This window comes from Durio zibethinus, chromosome 28 (genome assembly GCF_047325235.1).
Source record: "Durio zibethinus cultivar Kanyao isolate XHJ-2024 chromosome 28, ASM4732523v1, whole genome shotgun sequence".
NCBI classification, from domain to species: Eukaryota; Viridiplantae; Streptophyta; class Magnoliopsida; order Malvales; family Malvaceae; genus Durio; species Durio zibethinus.
The window spans coordinates 15516625-15541388 of record NC_143189.1 but is presented as its reverse complement, the minus strand read 5'-3'; the positions used below and the strand labels follow the sequence as shown (position 1 = coordinate 15541388).

General features: G+C 34.9%; 1 protein-coding gene and 1 pseudogene across 7 annotated transcripts; one reads left to right on the top strand and one right to left on the bottom strand.

Annotated features, from left to right (window-relative positions):
- Positions 1-1238: 1238 nt before the first annotated feature.
- EMB140 (EMBRYO DEFECTIVE 140) lies at positions 1239-24764 on the bottom strand. 7 transcript variants are annotated; one of them, XM_022867715.2, is made up of 15 exons: positions 24484-24764; positions 23976-24380; positions 23600-23875; positions 23249-23383; positions 23009-23134; positions 22300-22344; positions 22103-22207; positions 21746-21888; positions 21534-21657; positions 19015-19089; positions 17495-17863; positions 17267-17359; positions 16142-16298; positions 3218-3277; positions 1239-1680 (listed from the first exon to the last, which is right to left on the bottom strand). In XM_022867715.2, the coding sequence occupies exons 1-15, from the start codon at positions 24691-24693 to the stop codon at positions 1439-1441; spliced, it is 2565 nt and encodes an 854-aa protein (XP_022723450.1). In that variant the 5' UTR covers positions 24694-24764; the 3' UTR covers positions 1239-1438. The 7 variants fall into 7 exon arrangements, with proteins under 7 accessions (XP_022723450.1, XP_022723452.1, XP_022723453.1 ...); XM_022867717.2 differs by having other exon boundaries at positions 19015-19077; XM_022867718.2 differs by lacking the exon at positions 3218-3277.
- Positions 11400-11995, top strand: LOC149510799 (uncharacterized; annotated as a pseudogene).

Below are 24764 nucleotides of genomic sequence, written 5' to 3'. Positions count from 1 at the left end.
AAAATTAAAACGTTATTCGGATGTTAACAACTTTTGTTGCGAAGATTAAATTAAAAAGAATATATGTTTCATTAAAATACCTACATGGTCCTTACCTTTGTAGTGAAAAAAATATGTTCTTTCCCCTTTGTGTTTTTATTTTATTTTATTTTATTTTCTATTATTTGTTTGTGGAAGGAAAAGTTGGGACTTTCTCCTTGGAGTACGCTATTAAGTACGCTATTAAGTTTCGCTACCAGCAAAGCTCAGCCACTTATTGCAAAGTTCTTTGATATTGAACCTAAAATTTGTGCCTTAAGAAGTGCTATTTTACTTCAAATAAAATCAGAAAATAAATTTTAAATTTTTATTTTAAGCTCAGTTTTCCTTGAATTTTACCAATCCAAGCTTTGACCATATAGTATGTAAATCAACTCAAAATCGAAAATAACCATGTTCTAAGGTTATCAAGCCAAGCTGTAATGAAAGTACTGCTCAAAACAATCCAATATTGTTTTAAGCTTACCAATCCAAGATTCAAGTATTGCACAGCGAATGTATAATGTGTATCAAGGTTAGTGAATCATTTTTAACTTAAACCATCTAACAAAACAGCCAACATATTTTTTGTCAGAATTGAAACATTGTAAAAATAGCATACTTATCATGCATTAAATATGCATTTACTTTTCATATTATAGGAAAAGTAATGATATACAGCAAATTAGACTGCAAATCTTCATTAAAATTTATACATACAGATAGATAGCAAAAAAAAAAAAATGTCTCGAATGATCCTTGAATTATAATAAAATATTTAACATAATACTTAAACTTAAAAAATCTAGTATATAAATTCATTAACTAATAAATTCATTAACTAATACAATACACACCTCTAATATCGTTGACTCTAAATGATGACACATAATTAATAAATAATCTAAATATCACGTTAATTAATAATTTCATAACAAAATTACTAAGAATAGAGATTTTAAAATTTAAAATATCATATTATATATTTCATTATAATTTAAGACTCATTTGAGATATTAACCAATTACAAAATTACAACTGGTCCTTTTAGCTCGTCTCCGGCTATGGGTCATGACAGCAGACATAAGAGCATCCACATTCCTCAGACCTCAGACCATGCCATTCCTGCTGATTACTCCGACAGGAAATGTTTAAACAATATAGAAAAAGGCCAATACAGCCATTACTCAAGGATGAGCTTAGCTATAGACATCCAAACATAGAGAACCAAATAAATTCTAGCAATTTTATATACCATAAGGAAGGCTTAGCAGCCTTGACCATACATTTAAACCCTAAATGGGTCACAAAATCCACAATTAATTTATCACAAAAATTGGTACTTTGCTAGGAATATTAGCACAAGGATAACACTCTGAGCATGTTTGGAATCAGTAACTCAGGAAACAAAGAAAGAACCTCAGGTTTTCATAAACATTTTTCTGAACTCGTCATTAGATTTTGGCTTGTCATCTCCCTCTTCCGTCGTTCTCGGTTTGTTAGTAGTCCATCCGAGTGGTCTAACATTTCTTGGCACTGCAAATGTGTTCTTCCCCTTGAGCTGGATGTTCTCAACACGCTTGTGAGCAGATCCCTTTGAGATTTCAACAGATTCTTTAGATTCAGAACTCTCATCAATTCCACTTCGATTGCTAGCATCTTCTGCAATTTCAGTTTCGAAACATAAGGAAGCTATAATATAACAGGGATAGAGCAAACCAGAGAAAAACAAATATAAAAATCAGGATAAGACGAGGATGGAACAAAAGCAAAGGGAGCCTATCAAATGTAAATGTGAACCAAAAATTGAAAATCACCTTGGTGAAAATGCAAAAACTATCTGCATAACATATACTCTACCAAGCAATATGGCTTGATACCACAGGTTAGTACAGAAAAGAGCCAATATATAAGAAAGCCTTAAAGCTTCTTGGATATCTATTTCCGAGAAGCTCAATTTCACCGTAAATCCTACAATAAACCCTAACCTATATTCACATGATTTCAACCACAATTCAACAAAAATCAATCGAAAACAAGATAGGAATCTTACCTTTAATCACTGGATTGAAGTTAATTTGATGGATTTAGGGTTTTTTTATTTTTTAATCGAAAAGTGAAGAGAGAAGAAGAGAGAAAGGTAGGAATGGAAAATAAAAAATGGGGAGTGATGGTGTATTTAGTAGAAATAGGAAATTGAGTTTTGAATTTAGGGTGTATTTAGAAGTGGGATGTATAGAGTAATAAATAGTGTAAATAGAATTCCCCTATATGAAAAGGTCAGACATTTTATCACACTAGTCTAATTAGAAGTACTGGTTTAAACACATATAACCTAAAATGTATCCAAGTCAATTGTGATGACTTGAATTAAGCTCCAATTTTATCAAATGATGGAAGAACTAGCCCTTACTGCACAAATTGAAGATCACTGCTAGCTACAATTTTTCCAAGTGTTATGGGTGCTTCATAAAACTCCATCCACCTAAATACTTGAGCAGCAAATGAGCCAAACATAACTTTAGTTTATCCAAGATTGAGTCACATCTGATATTGAGATTGAGCTCCAGCCAAATATGAAACAAACCTCGCTAAGAAAACTCTAAGTTGACTCAAGGAACATAAGTCAAGCTTGGCTTAGTAAGACTTATAAACTGGTGCAACACTTTTTATTATGAGGCTATGTTGAATCAAGTGTTTCAGGTTTTTTGAGCAGGGTTTCTTGTTTTGCCTGGAAAAACACTTGCTAAGTTCTCTCAAAGTTATAGGTCCCTCAAAGACCAATGGTGCTCTAATACTAGACCTGGCAATTTGATATACGACACGGTGTGACACGATACAAAAACGATACAAATAAAAAACACAGAGATAACATGACTTAAAATTTTCGAAAAACCATAAATAGTTTTAATAAAACTAAAAAATTGTATTTTATATTTTCATATAGATAAACTGTGATACACGATTTTCATTTAAAACACAACACGAATATAGTATTTTACATGACACGATGAGACGAATTGCCAGGTCTATCTGATACCAATTGTTGGATATGGTGATATGTAATCACCCTAAAATGAAAAGAAAGAAGAAAACGCAAAGAACCCAGCTTTTGTTGGGAAAGCACACTCACACACCATTTGGATATTCATTCGAAAAAATATAAAGGTAAAACAATAAAAGTTTCATAAGTCAATACCTTCTACTAGTTTACTTAACATAATGGACAACCTATTTGTGCACTCCAAGTCATTAAAATCTGCAACAAAATAAGAAAAAAAAATCAAAAAATAAACTTGGCAGAGGCTGTCAGCACCTCTGTATGTTTGCTTAACAGGCTCCCTACAGAGGCATTAAGAGGCAAAACTCCTTTTGAAGTATGGTTTGGAGTCAAGCTATCAGTGCTTCACTTGATGATACATTCCAGAGATTAAAAGACACAAACTTGACAAGATGGCTGAAGTTGGAATCCTTGTTGGCTATAGCAACAATACAATGGGGTAAAGAATTTTCAATCCTCTCACTGAAAAGATGGTTGTGAGCAGGAATGTAAAATTTGATGAAAATGCAGCTTGAAATTGGGAAAAATCACAAGTTGTATATGGGAAGCTCAGGTTAACTGAGTTGGGAGCATCGCAGGAGCAAAATGCAGACATAACAGATGATGAGTCTGATGAAGATTATCCTGTGAGAGGCACCAGATCACATGCTGAGACATATGACAGGTGCAACATTGAAGGGTTTGAGCTAGCTAACTTTAATGAAGCTGTTAAGTCAGATGGCTGGGAGGAGGCTATGCAGGAGGAGTTTAACATGATTCAAAAGAATAAGACTTGGGTGCTCGTTAACAGACCAAGTCATAAAAATGTGATCAAAAGAGGGTTTTCAGAACAAAACTTAATGTTGATGGCTCTGTTAACAGATCAAAAGCAAGACTAGTGGTGAAGGGTTATGGTCAGAAATTTGGAGTTGATTTCTCGTGGACCTTTGCACCAGTAGCGGGGTTGGATACTATTTGGCTTCTGTTAGCCTCGACAGCTCAAAAGGAATGGAGAACTCATCAGCTTGATGTTAAATCAGCTTTTTTGAATGGCCACTTGAAAGAAGAGGATCTATGTTGCGCTGCCTGAAGGCTTTGTTGCGAAAAGGAAAAGAAGATAAGGTCTACCAGCTCAAGAAGGCCTTGATTGGGTTAAAGCCGGCACCTGAAGCCTGGTATAACAGAATTGACAAGCATTTTGATACAGCTTGAATTCAACAAAAGTGTTAGTGAGCCAATTTTGTATGTGAAGAAATTTGAAAATGAAGATTTGTTGATTGTTTCTTTGTAAGTGGATGATTTGCTTGTGACTGCCAAATTTTGGTGCAGCAGTTCAAAGATTGGATGTAGAAAATTTTTGAGATGACAGATCTAGGTGAGATGACTTATTTCCTTGGGATGGAAATTCTTCAGTCTCAGTCTGGCATTTTCATTGGCCAGCAAAAGTACTCGCGGAAAATGCTAAAAAAATTTCATGTGGAGAGCTGTCAACCAATGAGCACACCTATAGCTCGGTGAAAAGTTCAGCAAAGATGGTTTCGAGAAATTTGATGGGAAGACTATAAAGGCCTGTTTGTTTGTTTGTTTGTTTGTTGTATTTGACAGAAACCAGCCATGACATTGTGTATGCAGTCAGTTTGCTCTCCAGATTTATCCACTATGCAAGTGTAGTGCACTTTAAGTCAGGTAAGAAAGTGCTGAGGTATGTCCAAGGCACAATTGATTTTGGCAAGTGGTTCAAGAAGTCAGCAAAACTGAATCTGGTTGGTACACCGACATTTATTGGGCTTGCTCTTATGATGACATGAAGAGCACTTCAGGATACTTGTTCACTCTTAGTTCCGGCGGATTTGCATGGACCTCAATGAAGCAGAACACGGTTGCTCAGTTGACCGCAAAAGCAAAATATATTGCAGCTGCTGCTGCCATCAACCAAGCAATTTGGTTGAGAAAATTGTTGTGTTCCATGGAAGAACACAGCACTTCTAAGATCAAGTTCCATTTGTAAAAATCTGATTCTCCTACATTAGTGCAGATCTTTTTCTTCTACATTAGTGCAGCTTGATTTCCTAATTTATTTTGGAAATATTTCTCATTTACTCTTCTGATTTAGTCAACTATTCTAATTGTCAAGTTTTTAGGGATTTGTTTCTATTTTAGAATAAAATAATTCTCCTTCCTTTTATTATTTTGTTTTCTGTTTCATGTAAGTTGTTTCCTAATAAGGAACTTCACTATTCCTATTTATTTAGTTGTACTCCTTCATTGTAGATAGAATTAAAAGAAATAAGGATAATTATTCTTTAAGTTTTCTACATGGTTTCAGAGCAAGTAGGCCTAAACCATTAGACCGGAGCCACACAAGTTTCCGTTATGGCTAGCAAGAGTGAGAGCTCTTCTTCTGCAAAGGTATGGCATGAGGAAAGTCACAAAGAGGTGATGCTCCAACAAACCCTTCAAAACAAGTCTGCAACCTTTGGAACTAGTTTACTAGCACAAAAAGGTAATTTCCTAAATGCCTTAAGTGTCCAGCGGGAAATACACAATCTTGGATTGTTGATTCAGGAGCATTAGATTACATGAGTGGAGATGCATCCTTATTCAACACATATAGACCTTGCTATGATAGTTCTGCTATAAAAATTGCTGATGGCTCTCTCTTAAAGGTGGCAAGAATAGGTTATATTGTAGTTTTGAAAGACATAACACTCAACTGTCCTCCATGTCCCTAATTTAAGTTGTAACCTACTTTCTATTAGTAAGCTTACGAAGAATAGATGTTGTGTCACTAAATTTTTTCCCAACTTATGTGAATTTTAGGAATTGGGCTCAAGGAGGATTATTGGCAGTGCTAGGATGGGTGCAAGACTCTACCTTCTTCAAGATGATACACTTTAGAGACCACAAAACTCTTGTACAACCTTAGCCTCTAGTACTAGTAAGGATGACCTTATCATGTTATAGCATTATAGATTAGGACATCCAAATATTTCATACCTAAAAAGGCTATTTCCCTCATTATTCAATAATATCTCCAAAGATTTTCAATGTGAAACTTGCCAACTTTCCAAACACACTCGAAATACCCACCCTAGCCTTTCCAATAAATCATCTCAACATTTCTCAATAATTCACAGTGACATTTAGGGACCGTCAAGAGTTAACAATATCACAGGTTTTAGATGGTTTGTTACATTAATCGATGATCATACTCAACTCACTTGGGTAAAGAAAAATCCAAAGTTAGCCAAATCTTTCAAAACTTTAATAGCATGGTACAAACCCAATTCCAAGCCAAAATCCAAGTCCTTAAAATTGACAATGGGAGGGAATACTTCAACTCTATTCTCAGCCCTTACCTAACCAATCATGGCATTATCCATCAAAGCTCTTCCATTGACACTTAGGCATTTGATAGAAGTGACTAGATCCCTCTTGTTGACTTCCAATGTGCCTAAATATTTTTGGGGAGAAGTTGTCCTCACTACAATTGATTTGGTTAACCGAATGCCTTATCGAGTTCTTGGCTTTAAAAACACCATGTCAAACTCTCATTGCTTCCTACCCACAAACTTGGGTGATCTCTTCCATTCCCATCAAACTCTTTAGCTACATTGCCTTTGTTCATATTAGCCCACAAAACCGCAGCAAGCTTGATCCCAAAGCCTTAAAATGCATCTTCCTTGGTTATTCCCCAAACCAAAAGGGCTATAGGTGTTAGTCACCATCACAAAAAAAATCTATAACTCTATGGATGTCACCTTCTTTATGAATCTTCCATATTACAGCAAGAATGATATCCAGGGGGAGAATACTACTCAGGAATATCAATTCTTAGTTGTTGTCTTGCCAATTTCCCAACCCCTTCAAAACCAGATTCTCAACCTACCCAACCTATCAGCCATGCATATTCCAAAACACAACTTGTTTAGACAACTCTTGACTTTTCAAACCCTAAGGTTATGCAAGAAAAAACAAAAGAACTGATAGTCTACCCAAGGAAGCAAAAACCAAAAGAAGAAGTGGACAACTATACACAACCCAGCACTAAAAATCAACCTAATCCAAGTCTCCAAGAACCTAAACTTAACACAGGTAATGTCCCCATTGAATAAGAAAACCCTGATTTAGGACATTTATACTATGGAAACACCATTATGACCTTGCAGGACAAACCTTCATCTTCCTAGAACAAGGAACAAGACAAAATGGACTTCATATATTACAAATATTTTATTGAAAATTTCAAAATGAAGATGAATGTTACTGAAGACTCTAACTTGTGAGCTTGATAATGACCTTGACATTCCTATTGCATTAAGAAAAGGTGTGAGTTGATGCACCCAGTACCCTATCTACAAGTACATCTCATATGACAGGTTAAATCGAAACTTTCGAGCCTTTACTACATATCTTGACAATGTGCAAATTTCAAAAAATATTCAGGAAGCCCTTAATGAACCAAATTGGAAGGCAGCAGTTCTTGAAGAAATCAAGGCACTAGAGAAAAATGGGACATAGGAAATTTCAGATTTAACAAAAGGGAAAAACCCAATTGGATGTAAGTGGATCTTCACAATAAAGCACAATGTAGATGGAAGTATAAACAGGTTCAAAGCTAGACTTGTTGTAAAAGGGTTCACTCAATCCTATGGGATAGACTATGAGGAGACATTTGCTCCAGTAGCCAAACTCAATTCAATTAGAGTTCTATTGTCACTAGCAGCCAACTTGGATTGGCCTCTTCACCAACTTGACACCAAGAATGCATTCTTAAATGGTGACTTGGATAAGGATGTCTACATGAAAATTCCCCCTGGTTTCCAAAGGCAAGACAACATGGGCAAAGTTTGCAAACTCCAAAAATCTTTGTATCAACTTAAACAGTCTCCTCGAGCTTGGTTTGAATACTTGACCAAGGTAATGAAGAGGTAAGGATTCCTTCAATGTCAATTTAACCATACCATGTTAAGTTCACTAATGAAGGAAAAAGAGTTATTCTTATTGTTTATGTGCATGATATCATAATCACCGGAGACCACAAGGAAGGAATAGATGATTTGAAGAAACTCCTTACAAAGGAGTTTGAAATAAAGAACATGGGGTTCCTTAAATATTTCCTTAGGATGGAAGTGGCTCTATCTAGGAATGGAATATCAGTGTCTCAACGTAAGTACATACTTGATCTACTCAAAGAAACCAACATGATTGGATGCAAACCTGCCAATGCACCCATGGACTCAACTAATAAAAATGGAAGTGAAAATGGAACCTCTCACGGACAAAGGGCGATACCAAAGACTAGTTGGGAACCTTATTTACCTCTTCCACACACGATCTGATATTGGGTTTCCAGTAGGGATGGTGAGTAGATACATAAATACTCCAACCAAGGAGCATCTCAAGGCTGTTCATCGCATCTTACAGTACTTAAAGGAGAGTCATGATAAAGATCTATATTTGAAGAAGTCAATGGACAAGGCAATCAAGGTGTACACAAATGCTGACTAAGCTAGATCAGTAACAGATAAAAGGTCCATTATTGGATATTGCACTTATATTTTGGGCAATTTGGTCACTTGGAGATGTAAAAAGCAAGCTGTTGTAGCTAGAAGCAGTGCTAACGCTGAGTTTAGAGCAATGTCCCATGGTATTTGTGAAGGAATTTGGCTGATGAGGTTACTTGAAGAATTAAAGTTCAAACTGTGGCATCTATGACACTATTTTGTGACAATAAGGCTACTATAAAATCCTATTTATCATGATAGGACCAAGAACATAGAACTGAACCGACATTTCATAAAGGAAAAGATAGAAAATGGTTCAGTCAAACTGGCCTATATCCCTTGGCCTATATCCCTACAAGTTCACAAATTGTAAATATTCTAACTAAAGCTCTTCCTAGAAGCATTTGTGACTGATTGAAGTCCAAGCTGAGTATGATTAACATTCATAACCCAACTTGAGGGAAAGCATAGAAATCTGATTCTCCTACATTAGTGCAGCTTGATTTCCTAATTTATTTTGAGAATATTTCTCATTTCCTCTGATTTAATCAATTATTCTATTTGTCAAGCTTTTAGGAATTTGTTTCTATTTTAGAATATAATAATTCTCCTTCCTTTTATTATTTTTTATTTTTTGTTTCATGTAAGTTATTTCCTAATAAGAAACTTCACTATTCCTATTTATTTAGATGTACTCCTTCATTGTAGATAGAATAAGAAAAAAAAAAAAGAACTGGGGATGTGAGGCGGAACAAGGAGATTGCACTGGTTCATTGCAGCTCAAAAGCTCAGTTGGCTAACATTTTCACTAAGCATATACCTAAGGTCAGGTTCGAGCATTTAATGAAGCAAATTGCAATTTGTAGCAAAGCAGCAAAGGTGGAATATTGAAGTCAATGTCTAAACTTTGTTGCCAAGCTTCTTTGTTGATTTTTGGCAAAAGGGTAAAAAAACCATCGAAAAAAAATTAAATAATCATTTAAGCCCCAAACATTTTATTGCAATTAATCAAGCCCCGAATTTTCTATTTCGGATCAATTGAACCCTTAAACATCTATTTTCGCCCCAACCGACCCCACGATTGAATGGAAATAGGTTTTAACAATTAACCAAATTTTGTCTAATAAGGGCTTAATTGGTGAAAATAGATGTTAGAGAATTTAACTAATTGCAATAAAACAATAAGGGCTTGAATGATTATTAAATTTTTGTTTGAAGGCTTTTTTGACCTTTAACCTTTTTTTTTTAAGACTTTCTTGCAAATGGTAATGACTTGGAGTCCACAAATAGATTATCCATTGTGTCAAGTAAACTAGTAGTAAAAGGCATGGCCTTAGGAAACTTGTATTGTATTGCCTATATATATATATTTTTGAATGAACATCTGAATGGTGTGAGTTGAGTTTGTGCTTTCCCAACAAGAAACTCTATGTTATTTGGGTTTTCTTCTTTCTTTAGGTTTTTAAGGTGATTACATATCACCATATACAATAGGCTAAAATACTAAATAAGTCTAAACTATCCTAAAATTTTCAAAAAAGCCCTCACCCATTATTTATATTCAAAAAAGCCTCTATTATATGATTTCTAACCCCATAAGCCCTTACTATAATGACCATGTCTCGGACAAAAATTCACTCGGCCAATTTTTTCACGTTGTAAAAGCCACATTTGCATCCATGTGTTAGAAGATGCCAATCGACAATTGCTCAAGAAACCATTAATGTCCCACAATACAACATGACATTCTTTCATCAACATAAGGGCTTATCTAGGTACAAATCATATAATAGGGGCTTATTTAAGTCCACCAGAAGAGTAGTGAATTATTTAGGAAAAGTGAAATATTTCAAAAGCTTATTTAGTATTTTAGCCTAATTGCAAATTTTGTTCAAGAGAGCAAGAATCAAGAAAAAGCAACATATAGAGTAAGATAACGAATTCCGGTGGTCTTATGTCAAGTAAAAAGAATTGATATTGAAATAGTGTATAAAAAAATCTAATTATATTTCATATATTAATTATATATGTTGATAGACAATGCATCAGATCAAGATCAGTTTCCTGACTTGTTGGGATTTATATTTCTGGTCTTTTATATGTTTCTATGTTTGAATGATTATGTCCTGACTTTGTGGGCTTCTTTGTACATATCAATTCCTCTATATATTTGGGAATTTTTTTTTAATAAAATAACACTCAAGAGAACCTTGTCTTTTTGTCTTTGATTACATCATCTCAAACCAAGGTTTGCTTCTAATTTTTTTTCTTTTCTAATGGCCAAAACAGCCATGACTGGTGCCTCTCGACAAAGTACATCAGAGGTGACTTCTAAATATATTCAAAATTCTTTTCCAATGGCGCCTATTGCAAGTGACTTTAATTCCCTACAAAAAACACAGCATAAACTCAATGGAACAAACTTTCTAGGGTGGTCTCAATCTGTGATGCTAGTGATTCAAGGGAAAGAAAAAATCAGCTATCTGACTGGTGCAACAAAGGAACCAAAGGAAAGAGAATCAGGTCATTCAACATGGATTTCTGAAAACTCCAGGTAATAGCATCATTAGTTAATCTTATGGAGCGTAAGATTGGAAGAACATATTTTTTCTATAGAAGTGCTAAAAAAATCTGGGATATGGTGAAGGAGATGTACTCAGATCATGAAACTCATCACAATTCTTTGAAATCAAGTCAGCCTTGAAAGATAGGAATCAAAGGGATAATTCTGTGACTGAGTACTACAACAACTTGACCAGCCTTTGGCAACAAACAGATTTGTTTTCTAATACAGACTGGCATCATGCAGAGGACAAAAAAAAAAATACAAGATAATGCTCGACAAAGAAAGGGTTTTTGATTTTCTCCATTGTCTAAATAAGGAGCCTGATGAGGTGAGAGGCAGAATACTTGGAACCAAACCTGTTCCAAGCATTAGGGAGACTTTTTCTGAAGTAAGAAGAGAAGAAAGTCAAGAAGAAGAGTCATGCTAGGAACCAAAGAACCCCTTGCAGTAAACACCTCTCAAAACTCAGCCCTTGTTTCCAAGAAAAATGATTATTCTGGACTTGAAGAACAACATGGTAACCATAGGAATGATAGGGCTTGGTGTGATCATTGTCAACGCACTTATCATACAAAAGAAACTTGCTGGAAAATTCATGGGAAACCAGCAAATTGGAAACCACGCAGGCAAGTAGAAAGAGGCAAGGGCTTTCAGGCTGATATGGAAGAAAACAAGGCTGAAGGTTCAGATTTTAGCAAGAAGCAACTTCAGCAACTCCAAACACTCCTCAACAATACCCAAACGGCTACACCTACTCCAAAGTGCACAATGGCACAGAAAGTTAATTACCTCTCTGCTTTAGGTGCAAAATCTGATTCTAAGAACTCTTGGATTATAGATTCTGGGGCATCCGTTCATATATGACGGGTTGCCATGAACTGTTTTCAACATATAATCCATGTCCTAGAAATCTTAAGATTTGTATTGCTGATGGATCACTATCCTCTGTTGCTAGAAAGAGAAACATTAAGGTTACTAATATGACACTATTTTCAGTCTTGCAAGTTCCTAATTTAGCATGTAACCTAGTGTCTATTAGTGACTTGAACTATGTGGCTAAATTTTATCCTTCATATTGTGAGTTTCAAGATTTACTCTTGAGGAGGATGATCGGCAATGCTAAGGAGCATGAAGGATTGTACTATCTTGAGGATACTCAACAAGTGAATAAACAAGCTTTGGCTCTAAGTGTTGAATCTGTTCCTATTTCTAATGAAATTATGTTATGGTATAATAGGTTAGGACATCCTAGTTTTCCATATCTAAAAACTATGTTCCCTTCTCTTTTTAAGAATAAAGATGTCCATTTCTTTGGTTGTGAAACTTGTCAACCTGCCAAACACACTCATGTTCCTTATCCAAGTCATCCATATAGATTTTCTAAACCTTTTTCTTTAGTTCACAATGATATATGTGGACATTCACAAGAAAATAACATAACTGGAACTAGGTGGTTCATAACCTTAATAGATGATTACACACGAGCTTGTTGGGTTTACTTGTTAAAAGACAAGTCTAATGCTAAGACAATTTTCAGCAATTCCACAAAATGGTCCAAACTCAATTTCAAGCTCAAATCCAAATTTTCCTCACGAACAATGGGAGGGAATATTTTAATTCAATTCTTGGTGATTATCTAACAAAAAATGGGATCTTTCAACAAAGCTCTTATGTTAATACCTCCCAACAAAATGGGGTTGTAGAATGTAAAAACCGTCATCTATTAGAAGTTGCTCATGCTATAATGTTTACCAATAACGTTGCTAAGTTTTTTTGGGGAGATGCTATTTTAACAGCCTCATACCTGACAAATAGACTTTTGAGTAAAGTTCTCAATTTCAAAACACCATTAAACATGTTACTTGAGTCATATCCACAAACTAGGTTGTTTACTTCTTTACACCCCAAAAGTTTTTGGTTGCACATGTTTGGTTCACAACAAAAATCCATCCCACAGAAAACTAGAACCTAGAGCTATAAAATGTATATTTATTAGGTACTCTCCAACTCAAAAAGGGTATAAGTGCTACTGTCCATCCACAAAATAGACATTTGTAACATTAGATGTCACATTCTTTGAAAATCAACCCTTTTACGCAAAAACAACTCTTCAAATGGAGACAATAGGTGAAGATAGGCTTTGGGATTCTTTTGTTCCTCTTCCAATAACATCAACTATTCCTATTGTGTCACCAGTTGAAACTAAATTGGAAACAGGGAAAGATTCATCTATGCTTAGTCCTCAACAAAAAAACAGAGCTTCGTATTTATTCACAACGTAAACCATTACCTCAAGAAGTACAGACTTTTGTGCCCCAAGTGCATTGTCAAGAATCTGATCCACAAGTAAATCTTGAATCAAAAAATGTTGGGTCTACAGCACCATCACCAGTGAATACTCCAGCTGATGATCTAGACATACATATAGCACTCAAGAAACGTGTAAAATCATACACTCAATACCCGCTGTCCAATTATCTATCCTACAACTGTTTGTCTACAACATTTCATACCTTGGTAGAAAAGATTGAGGTAACTAAAATCCCACAAAATATTGAAAAAGCCCTAAAATTTCCAAAATGGAAAGTTGCAATACTTGAAGAGATGAGAGCAATGGAAATGAACAAGACTTGGGATGTTGCCGAGTTACCTAAAGGAAAAACACCAGTTGGATGTAAGTTGGTGTTTACTATTAAGTACAATTCAGATGGTGGAATAGAGAGACATAATGCCCACCTAGTTGCAAAGGGGTTTATTCAAACTTTTGGAGTAGACTGCACTGAAACCTTTGCTCCAGTTGCTAAATTGAACACTATATGGGTACTGCTTTCACTAGCTACTAATCTTGACTAGCCATTACACCAAATGGATTTCAAGAAAGCCTTTCTTAATGGGGAGCTAGTTGAAGAAGTTTATATGGATTTGCCTCCTGGGTTTGAAGGGGAAAACAATGACAGGATGGTATGCAAACTAAAGAAAAATCTCTATGGTTTAAAACAATCGCCAAAGGCTTGGTTTGATCGCTTTGCGAAGTCAATAAGGAGACATGGATTTAGTCAAGGACAAACTTATCACACTCTTTTTTTCAAACACTCAAAACATGGCAACAAGACTATTTTAATTGTTTATGTTGTTGATATTATACTAACAAGTGATGACATTGAAGAAATAGATAGGCTAAAGAAGACTCTTGGAAAAGAATTTGAACTTAAGGATCTTGGACAACTTAAATACTTTTTAGGGATGGAAGTTGCAAGTAGCAAGAAGGGCATTATTGTTTCCCAAAAGAAGTATACGGTTGATCTCTTGAAGGAAACTGATATACACCTTTAGATCCTAATGTGATGCTTGGAAAGAAAGGAGGAATTCCAATAGAAAGGGGAAGATATCAACGATTGGTTGGAAAGCTGATCTACTTGTCTCATACAAGACCTTATATTGCCTTTGCAATCAGTGTCGTAAGTCATTACATGCACTACCCATTTGAGGAGCATCTTGATGCTGTATGTTGAATCTTAAGGTATTTGAAGGCCACACCTAGTAAGGGTTTGTTGTTTGAGAAGAATGACCAAAGAAATGTGGAAGCATTTACAGGTGCAGACTGGGCAGGATCAATTGAAGACAGAAGATCCACCTCTGAGTATTGTACGAAGGTTTGGGATAATCTTGTCACATGGAAGAGCAAGAAACAGTCCGTTGTTGCTCGAAGTAGTGCAGAAGCATAATTTAGAGCTCTTGTACAAGAAATTTGTGAACTTATTTGACCAAAGAGACTCTTGAAAGAATTGAAAATGACAACTAAATATCCTATGAAACCATATTGTGATAACAAAGTTGCTTTAAGTATTGCTCATAACCCAATGCATCATGATTGAACAAAGCATGTAGAGGTTGATAGGCATTTTATCAAAGAGAAAATTGATATCGGAGTCATCCGTATGACCTATATCCCTACCAAGCAACAAGTAGTAGATATTCTAACAAAGGGACTACATAAACCAAGCTTTGAGACTCTTGTTGACAAGCTGAGAATGATAAATATCTATTCGCTAGCTTGAGGAGGAGTGTTGACAGATTATGCATCCAATCAGGATCAATTTCCTGATTTGTTGGGATTTATATTTCTGGTCTTTTATTTGTTCATATGTTTAGATGATTGTGTTGTGATTTTGTGGGCTTCTTTGTACATATTAATTCCTCTATATATTTGGAGCTTCTTTTTTAATAAAATAACACTCAGAGAACACTGTTTTTTGTCTCTGATTACAATATATATCACCGTATGCTTAGGGTGTCACCATGCCTGATCCTAAACTCATTAATGCAAGTTTGCAACCAAGTTCATAGCAAGGTTTTGTCTGATTCGCCGCCAACATAGTAGTAAACTTGTCAATTACTAACAAGAAAAAAACTACCGTATCTTTCAAACAAGCCAAAGAGCTACTAAAATAACTCAAAAAATTGTTCTTTTCTATTAAATATTAAACACATCCCCCCTCCTTCCTCGTCAACAAAGAAAAGGAAAAAGAGAGGAAAAGAAGACACACACAAGCACTAAAAAGAAATATTAGGAAGTTAATCCCTCCCAATGTAAATAATAACATTCAAAACACTGAAAGTTGCAGGATGAAATTAGATTAACATGACTAAGACATGAAATAACATGTTCACTTCCCAGCCCTGATCTTGCTACTTCTCAGCATATCTTTCCTAACAGATATTTTCTTTCCCAACAGATATTTTCTTTCCCAATCTTTACCATGCATACAATTTTCAGGGCTGAACTATTCTCATTTTCAAATGTAAATGTCTGTGCATACAACAAATATCACATAAAAAAAAGTATGTGATGCATTTTAATAAATTAGGCATCCGCTGCAATAACTTGAGATCTATGCATCATCGCACAAGCAAGAGTAAGCGTAAATGGAGACATGGAGACAGAAGAAAGAAATTGATGGAAAAGGCTGGAGAGCAAGGACATTGTACAACTAAAATCTCTACGCTTACCATGTCCATCAGGTGCAGTAAGAGCAATAGATCCTTTCCTGCCTTGCTTTGGATTTGACCGTGCAATGCTCAAGCTCTTTCCAAGCAACATTTGCTTATTCTTCGCTACAGCTGCAGCAAGGTGTTCATCATCCTCAAAATCCACATATGCCAGTCCCTTCAAAATCCAATAAAAGGTATCAAGCATCACAATGATAAATGGTGGTATGTTGATGTTGACCCAGGTTAGGGAATGGGGACATAGACCTTAGGTGCTTTTTTGTTAAATTTTTCCATTAACTCAAAATCATTAATGCTAGCACAAAATTCTTAGTTCTGAAATTTTTACATACTAAATTGTACCATAAAAATTGTTTGGAATACTATTTCAGATTGAATGCTCAGTTAATTTTCACTGAATGTATATTAAAAGAGATATGATATTATAAGAATTGTGCATTCATAAAACTTCGAATAGGAAAGAATATAAGATTAGTGGAAGATAAAAATTCATTTAATAAAATTGACTGAATACATTAAGTTTTAACTATAAATTTTCAACATTTTTTAAATATCATCCACCATGTGACTTCAGCAATGAATTAAACAAATCAAAAAATTAAATCATTAATTTTAATTTTCAATGAATTATCAAAACACCACCTCAGACATTTAACTGAAAATATTCATGGAGAATCTAGTCTATTCATCATCTTTCCCATAATAAACCACCTGACTTGATAATGCTGAATGCTTGATGCATCTCGGTGGGACAAATCAGCTGTGAATGCTAGAAGTAAACACAAAGAGTAGAAAATGACATTCTTTAGCAAAGAACACTGTCAAAACTCCATTCCTCCCATGGAAAATTATATCTACTTGAAGAGACAGCAAAAAAAAGGTTCATAAAGGACATTAAACGGTACAACACATAATCCAGTACTAATCAAGAAAGATCATGATATGGAAATTCCAGCCTGAGCACCAGACTGACATGTAGTAACTCATGCAGCCAGTTTCTCAGTTCTTTTGTAGCATCTGCAGTCACAAAGAACACAAAAATAACAAAGGGTGCATGTCCATGTGCATGCACACACACACATTCAGTGAAGAGGGAGAGAGAGAGAGAGAGAGAGAGAGAGAGACCCTTGATTGTCCAGTGAACTTGTTATACAGAATTCGAATTGAAGTGACCCCACCAACATCACTAAAGAATCGATGTAGATCTTCATCTTTTGCCTGTTATTCAAAAATATAAACTTGTCTATCAGATTGTCCAACAGCAAACAATATAAAGAAAGGCAAGTGTGTCCATTTATTTGACAGAGGGAAAAAAAATATGAGAGGCAGCAGGAAGGAACAGCGTCTACTTACCTTAAAGCTAAGATTTGATAAGAATGCAGTGCACTGATCAGTATATAATCTGGTTTTACTAGGATTAGTGTCTTTCATCAGCAGCTCATTTACTTGTTTCTCAACCTTGCCTTTTTGCTCTTTCCTGACATTTGCTTCAGCTAAGTTCTGCCTTTGTGTGTCCTTTTCCTCATGCAAATTTTTCGGACTTTGAGAAGTATTTTTCTGCCGCTTAGCTGGAGACTGTTCATCAATTGTGCTCAAACCTGATTTCCTCTTTTCACGCACTGTTTTCTTAAGGTTCTGCTCTCTTTGATAAGTTGCTTCACTGAAAGATTTAGATTCCTGCTGTAACCTAAACAATTGTAGCTCCTCAAGACGAGGAGTAACCTGAGAAATGGAATAGCAAACAAAAACAATTCTAACTTTGTCAAAGGCAGCCAGGGTTATTCATCAACCAGATGACATTTTGTTTTTATGTTTTACATACCAGACTACACTACACTTGTGAATATTCTCAGACAATAGTAAGTACCAAAGGATGTTGTCAATATTACTAAATGCCTTATTTACATTCATGAAAGATGGTTCCTTAAGGGCACTAGAAAGAATACTTTAATACCAACATAGATCTGGATTAACCATATGAAGATTCATAAGCATGAGTCACTTACAAACAGACAAAACTGTATTGAATAAAAACAAATATCAAAGAAACAGAAAGGGCAAATGGCATCCCATTAAAAGAGCAAAACAAAAGTACTGAAAACACAGAATCAAATCTAATAACTTTTTGCTAAATAAAACCAATAAAAATTTTAAAAAGAACCGTGTATCTTAGCTTAACAGGGAAAAGTATGTTTTCAAACTTTCCCCTGAAACTCAAGAAAGCAAATCAAATACTGTTGTCCAAGACTACAAGTAATTGAAAATTTCATTTATAATGGAAGAAAGATTTGAAGCATTTTAATACTAAACATAGCATAACAAAAATAGATGAAATCTATCATTCTTTTCACCTGACACCTAGTGACAAATCTCCCACCAACAGCCAAGAAGTAACAAATGCAATAAAAAAATTATATTCATGGAATCATCAGGAATAATAGATGTAGAAAGTTGCATAGTTTTGACATGGTAATGGACAAAAAAATCACCTAAAGCAGTGGCAGTGCAGTTGATGGTGAAAGCAGGTGACTTAGGATTTTCCATTTTTACTCCACAATAAGTTTTTTGTTTTAGAAATAAAATAAAACAAGACTACTTTACAAATTATAAAATACTAAGTTCTTTGTTGAGTAAACTATTTATTCTTTTTAACACTGCTTTGATGGTTAAATAACAAAGATTGCTAGCCAAAATATGAAATTTTTTACAATTTCCAGAATGAGTCTCCTTCTTTGTCATATTCATTTTTTTATTTGATTTCAACCCATCAACAAGGAAGTGCAATTCCCTGCTTTTACAAGAAAATATGTTAACAACCTGAAGCAAAACAATAATCAGAAAAACATAACAGAAAAAATAGTAAAATGTTGTACCTTTTCCACAGCATAGTTAAGGTCTTCAAGTGTTCCAAATTCCCTCTCAAAGCGCAACCAAGCCTGGCAAATGTCCTGAATGATTCTGTGTTTTAGAAAGGAATGTATCATCTAATTTACAGTACATTGATAGAGCAGCTGAAGAAAATTCTGGAGTACTAAGACCCAAAAGGACACCAACACAGATTACAATCCCAAAAGATACTTTTAATCTTATACACTAAAAGTAAACATTACCAAGTTATCATAGATGCTGTAGTAGACTATAGAATTATATGAATAGGACCAAGACAGCTTGTTGGCAAACAATTACATCAACTGAGGGGCTCAAAAATAAATTCCGGCTTCAAAAAGGCGGGAGCGATGAGACAAGTCAAATAGCAAAAAGTATGAACCATATCACAAAAATATTTAGAACCATGGCCTTCAGATGAATTGTAGCTCTATATCATAACATTTGAACCCATACACGCATACAGACACTTGCATGCACACACATGATAAATAAGTCTCATTTAGTACCATTTTTGTATCATACTATCAACTAAAGACAAAACAAATCAAGGTTTAAATTGAGAAAATTTCCCTTCCATATGATAGACAAGAAAAAAGAAAATGATATCCTCACACATTACATCGGATCCAATCTACGTTCTAGTTTCCATGAGCATCAACACGCTCTGTTATATGTTTTCGCTACGATGGGCTCCTAGGGTGCAATTTCATTATCACTTAAAGTTGGCAATGGAGCATAGAATAAAAGGTAAACAGAGGCAAATCTAGAGGGGGGGCTGGCTAGGGCCCTCCCCCCCCCCCCCCCCCCCCCGGTTGGCTCCTCAAAATCAATTTAGCACAAGTATGTTTTCATCCAAAAAAATGGTAAAATCATATTTTGCCCCCTCCAAAAATTAATAATTTGGCTCTTCCTTTAGGAACAATTGTAATGATATGGTAATTTCATGAGTTATTAAAATTTTTACTTGTAGCTGCAATAAATAATTTGATTTTCTTACCTTTTTCAATAAAAAATTTATCCTTTTTAATGTAATCATTATTATTTCATTGAATTTTTTAGTTCCTTAAAATGAAATTTTCTTTTCAATTAATTAAATAAGTATGCTGACATTAATTATTATGTCAAAATATTTCTTTTTATATAGGCAGAAAAAATACAATAAAAAAGCACATAAAATGACAAATTTAATTGTACATTATAATTTTTTTATTTTTACCAAACTTTTCATTTCTAAAACTCAACCTTTTAATGTGTTACTTTTATTTTTTCAAAAACTTATTAGTTAGATTTTAATTGTTCTTTAAATATACAACAACTTTCTTTTAATCATGAAAAGAATTTATAGTTTTTTATTTAATTACATTATTATGTTAACATTAATTCTCTTTATTAGATTTTTTATCAATTCATCTTACTTTTATTTCGGCCCCTCCAAAGTAAAAAGCTTGGCTTCACCCCTAAAGGTAAATATAGTCCACTTTAGATTATGATTGAATTTGAGGCAATCATGCAAGAAGAAACTTCATTATTATTACTTTCATAAATGAAATTTCAGTATTAGCAATTTAGGGTTTCACTTTATAAATTCATATCATTTTATCTACGGGAGAAGTTTATAATTTTATACTTCTTGTACCTTAGTCTTCATTTTTATTTAGCATGTATCACTCTATAAGTTTCTAGGAGTTAGATATATTTTTTCTGGAATCCAAGTTGGTTACTCATTTAGTTGTAAATTTCCAATTAAAAATCCTAATCCTAGAGATTTAGGAGCAGTCTTAAGAGCCTTTATCTTTCATAATGCTTTTGATCAATGCAAATATGAGAATTTTGATGTATTAAGAATGGATGCCTGGATGCACTTTTTGCTCCTCCCTTTGCGCTCTCTTGCTACAATGTTCTGGTTACTGTTCAAAGCCTAAGCACAGGAATCAAAAAACTTGCTTTTTTCTAATTATCCCGCTGCACAAAACTTCCAGTTACCTTTCCCTTTTATTCTAGCAATTGGAGATTTAATATCTACTGAATAGAACCCTAATTGCTACCTAATCTTACCTCTAATTTCCTACCTTTAGCAATGAACCCTAGAATCCCTAATTTTCTAGCCTCAGGCCACAATAAAGCCTAAGTAGGCATTATTCCCAAAACATGTCCTCCATTACCATATGAATTGAACATCTTAACACCTTTTTTGGAAAAGTAAACAAGTTAAATTAATAAATAAGTTGGAAAAACAATACATGACCTAAATTTTAATACTATTCCCTTTTTTATGTTTCCTTACTTCTACCCTGTATTCAACAATATGAACAGAATAAGAGAGGAAAAGATAAAAGCAACAAAAAGTGTTGCTGCACACATGGCAAATACATACTCCACTCTGTGCCGCCTAAGACTTAATTTTGTTTTATTTTTAAGAAACCCACTAAACTGAAGCATGAGCAATCATTTGAACACAATCAAGTTATGTAATTTATGTTTTCAATAAACACGGAAAACATACCTCTGAACCTGTTCCACTAAATCTTTTGCTGTAGCATCTCTTATATATGGCCCTAACTTCATTTATATGACCTAATTCAATTTCCATTGCTATATAACCTTTCCATGCTTCCAACATTGAACCACTGCAAAGAGACGCGTGCATGAAATCCTTGAAGCATTACATAACCAAATAACTAAAGACTAATTTGTGCAAGTTTTGAATAGTCAAACCATGTTTTAAGCAAGCTCTCCCAAACACCACGAGCTGCAATTAAATCGTTGCCCAATTTCAGCTCTAAGCGGGCCCAATAAGCATACAAACGCAATAAACCATCATTGTTCTTCATGTGTGGTGACAAGTAATCTGCTGCTTGCTGAAAGAAAGACCACACAAAATGAAACTTACGTAGACAAAAGGTATTGGTAGCCCATATAGGGTGAAGACTATCAATGCCAGAGTGAATTTACATAAAATTACAATTTCTGTCAACAAGGCACAGTACTTATTTGATTGATAACCTTCAATCACTTTTGACCTTATCCATGATAGTCATTTTTAACACGAAGAAGAAAGAGTAACATACAAACCTGAAAACATTCCCTAATCAATGAATAGTTCAACACATCGTCTCCTTTAGCTAATGACATTCTACGCCTCAAGCCATCTACTCGGGTGAGGAACAAATCATGGTACTATAACAAATAAGACAAATTAACAAAAGTATCCAAAGCATGAAAACTAACAAATGAATTCAAAACATAATTAGATAAACAAAAATACATGCCTCCTCAAGGGTTGAAAATGTGCATTGCAGGGACTTCTCAAAGACCTGAAACAAATTTAAGAACAAATTCAATTAAATAGACTCAAATAGAATCATAAAGTAGTCAAAGCATTATACAAATTCCTTAATATAAACATGTAAAAGAAATTTCCTTTTCAAAACAATTCATGAAATTGTAATAAACACTTATTAAACTTCGCCTCCTTTTAAAAGCCTAACTGCCAAAATCAACAGCTCTAAAGCCACCATGACAAAGCAATGGCATTTAGTTCATTTGGATGTGGAAATAAGATCATATTACATGATGATGTGAACATAGAGAACAACATGCGCAGAAGGTGGCATGAAGGGATTTTGAAATTGAACTGTCGTTTTGTCAGGCCTGGATGAATTCTCTCCCCATTTGCACTTTCTTCTTTTGAGCTTGTGGTGAAACCCAAGGACAATGTTGACTAGCAGAAAAATAAATATACACATTTTTTCCCTGTTCAATTGCTTTTAAAAAACTATTTGGTGCTCCAAGCAAAATATTTGGGTATTATATACATAAGCTATATGCATCAAACAGAAAATCAAAGTTTATGCACATCAACCAATAAACAAAGTTTTCCTCCAATAATGACAGAAAATCAGAGTTTGAACAACCATTTGATATGTAGTTCAAGTAGAAAAAAGGAGGAAATAATCTCTGAAAATAACCGCAACATACAGCAGATATCTCTTTCTCAGAAGCATGGCCACTCTCCAAACATAACAAATATCGAACCCAAAGTTCTCCAACCCAAGGACAGTTTCTTGCTGCCCTGGAATAAACATCCTTCACAGCGTTTCCAGCCTAAAAGGAGAAAAGGAAGAGAAGAACAATTGCTAGTACGGTAAATCCAATTACAACAAGTAAAAAGCAAGAACTTTCATGGTTAACTGAATAATAGCAAGCAAAAGCCAGAACCTTCAAGGTTTTATCAAGATAGCGAGTATAATCAAGCCAGAGATCACTTGATACAGGAAAGTCAGTTATGGCGCGTTCATACAGAATTTGGACTCGGGCTGGATCACCAAAGGATTTTTCAAATTCTAGGTAGCTCTGCAGCAGATCATTCATTTAGTCAATTTAACCAGGCAGAATGATACTACAGCACAACACTACAATAACAGAAAGAGGAAAAACAAATATTTTAATTTCCTAAGAAATGGCAGACATTGCTTTAAAGTATACATGAAGAAACCAAATTTGATTTCAAAGTTATTATTTTATAAATGGATTTTCACACTAAAGAGATTTTAGGGGATGATCGCATACCATGTAATTTTGAAATCTTTCAGACTCAGATATATCCTCTCTGGTAATCTGTTCTTCAAGATGAGCCCGTGCATTGTACATCTTTTCTGCCTTCTGGTAAGCTGAAGCAACATGGGGCTCAATCCCATCCACATCGTCGGATTCAGCACAAAGAGCATTTCCTTGCTCCACCTCCCATGCCTTGTAGGCTAGAAGAGTAGACTTCAAGTTAGCAAAGGGAATAGACAAGCAACGATGGAATATACTTCGTATTCGCTGGACCTGTTTCTCTTTCACCTGAACAATAGATGGATGGATGGATAATAAGCAGTCGTATTTCAAAAACATGCACTTCAACAGAAAAATAAGCATAGAGAAAATAGCATCACATTAAGACCTGAATGTCGGATTGGTCAATAGTTAGTAAAATAGCTTGTTCAAATTGGGTGTATGCATCCCATATTTGAGAGCCTTGAGCAATGTGCAAAGCAGCAGCGGTAACAGCACGTTCAAACAGATTTCTTGCCTTTGAAATCCCATCAGCTGAACATTCTCGAACTTGTGGGTCATGTTCTTGCACATAATTTAGGTATTCAGACCAAAGGGGGATTGACAGATACTCAGAGATGCCTCTCTCGTAAAGCTTCTCGACTGCCTCGGAATCAGAATCATTCGAAAGAGAAGCTTCGTCTTTGGCCCATTCCACCCACATTGAGGGACTCAATGGAAACAAGGCATTCATATTTTCCCTTGCTTCTCGTAGCTTCTCTATTTCACCCCTTCTCCTCAACAGTTTTATGTACTGTGAAACCAAATCAAATCAAAGCCAATACCAGTAGTATTAACAGTAGGAAAATCTTTTTCGGTTCCTTTTATTGACGAGAACGAGGGATGGGACTGTTTACCTGGACATGAGCGTCGTAGTTGGAGGGATTGGTGGAGAGCTCAGACTCTAGGGTTAGAAGCTGCCCATTCTGCTCAGCTTCGTCTTCTGAATCGCTTGACTCCGAATCGCTACTGGATTTTCCGATGCTTTTAGGGTTTTCATCAACGTCGCTCTCGCCCATTTCAGTATCTTCTCTCTTGGAAATTGGTGATTTCTCAACCTGCTCCATTTTTTCTCTCTTCGTCTGTGTTTTTTTTTCCCTTTGCTGTTGCTAGTGTTGATTTAATACTGTTTACCCTT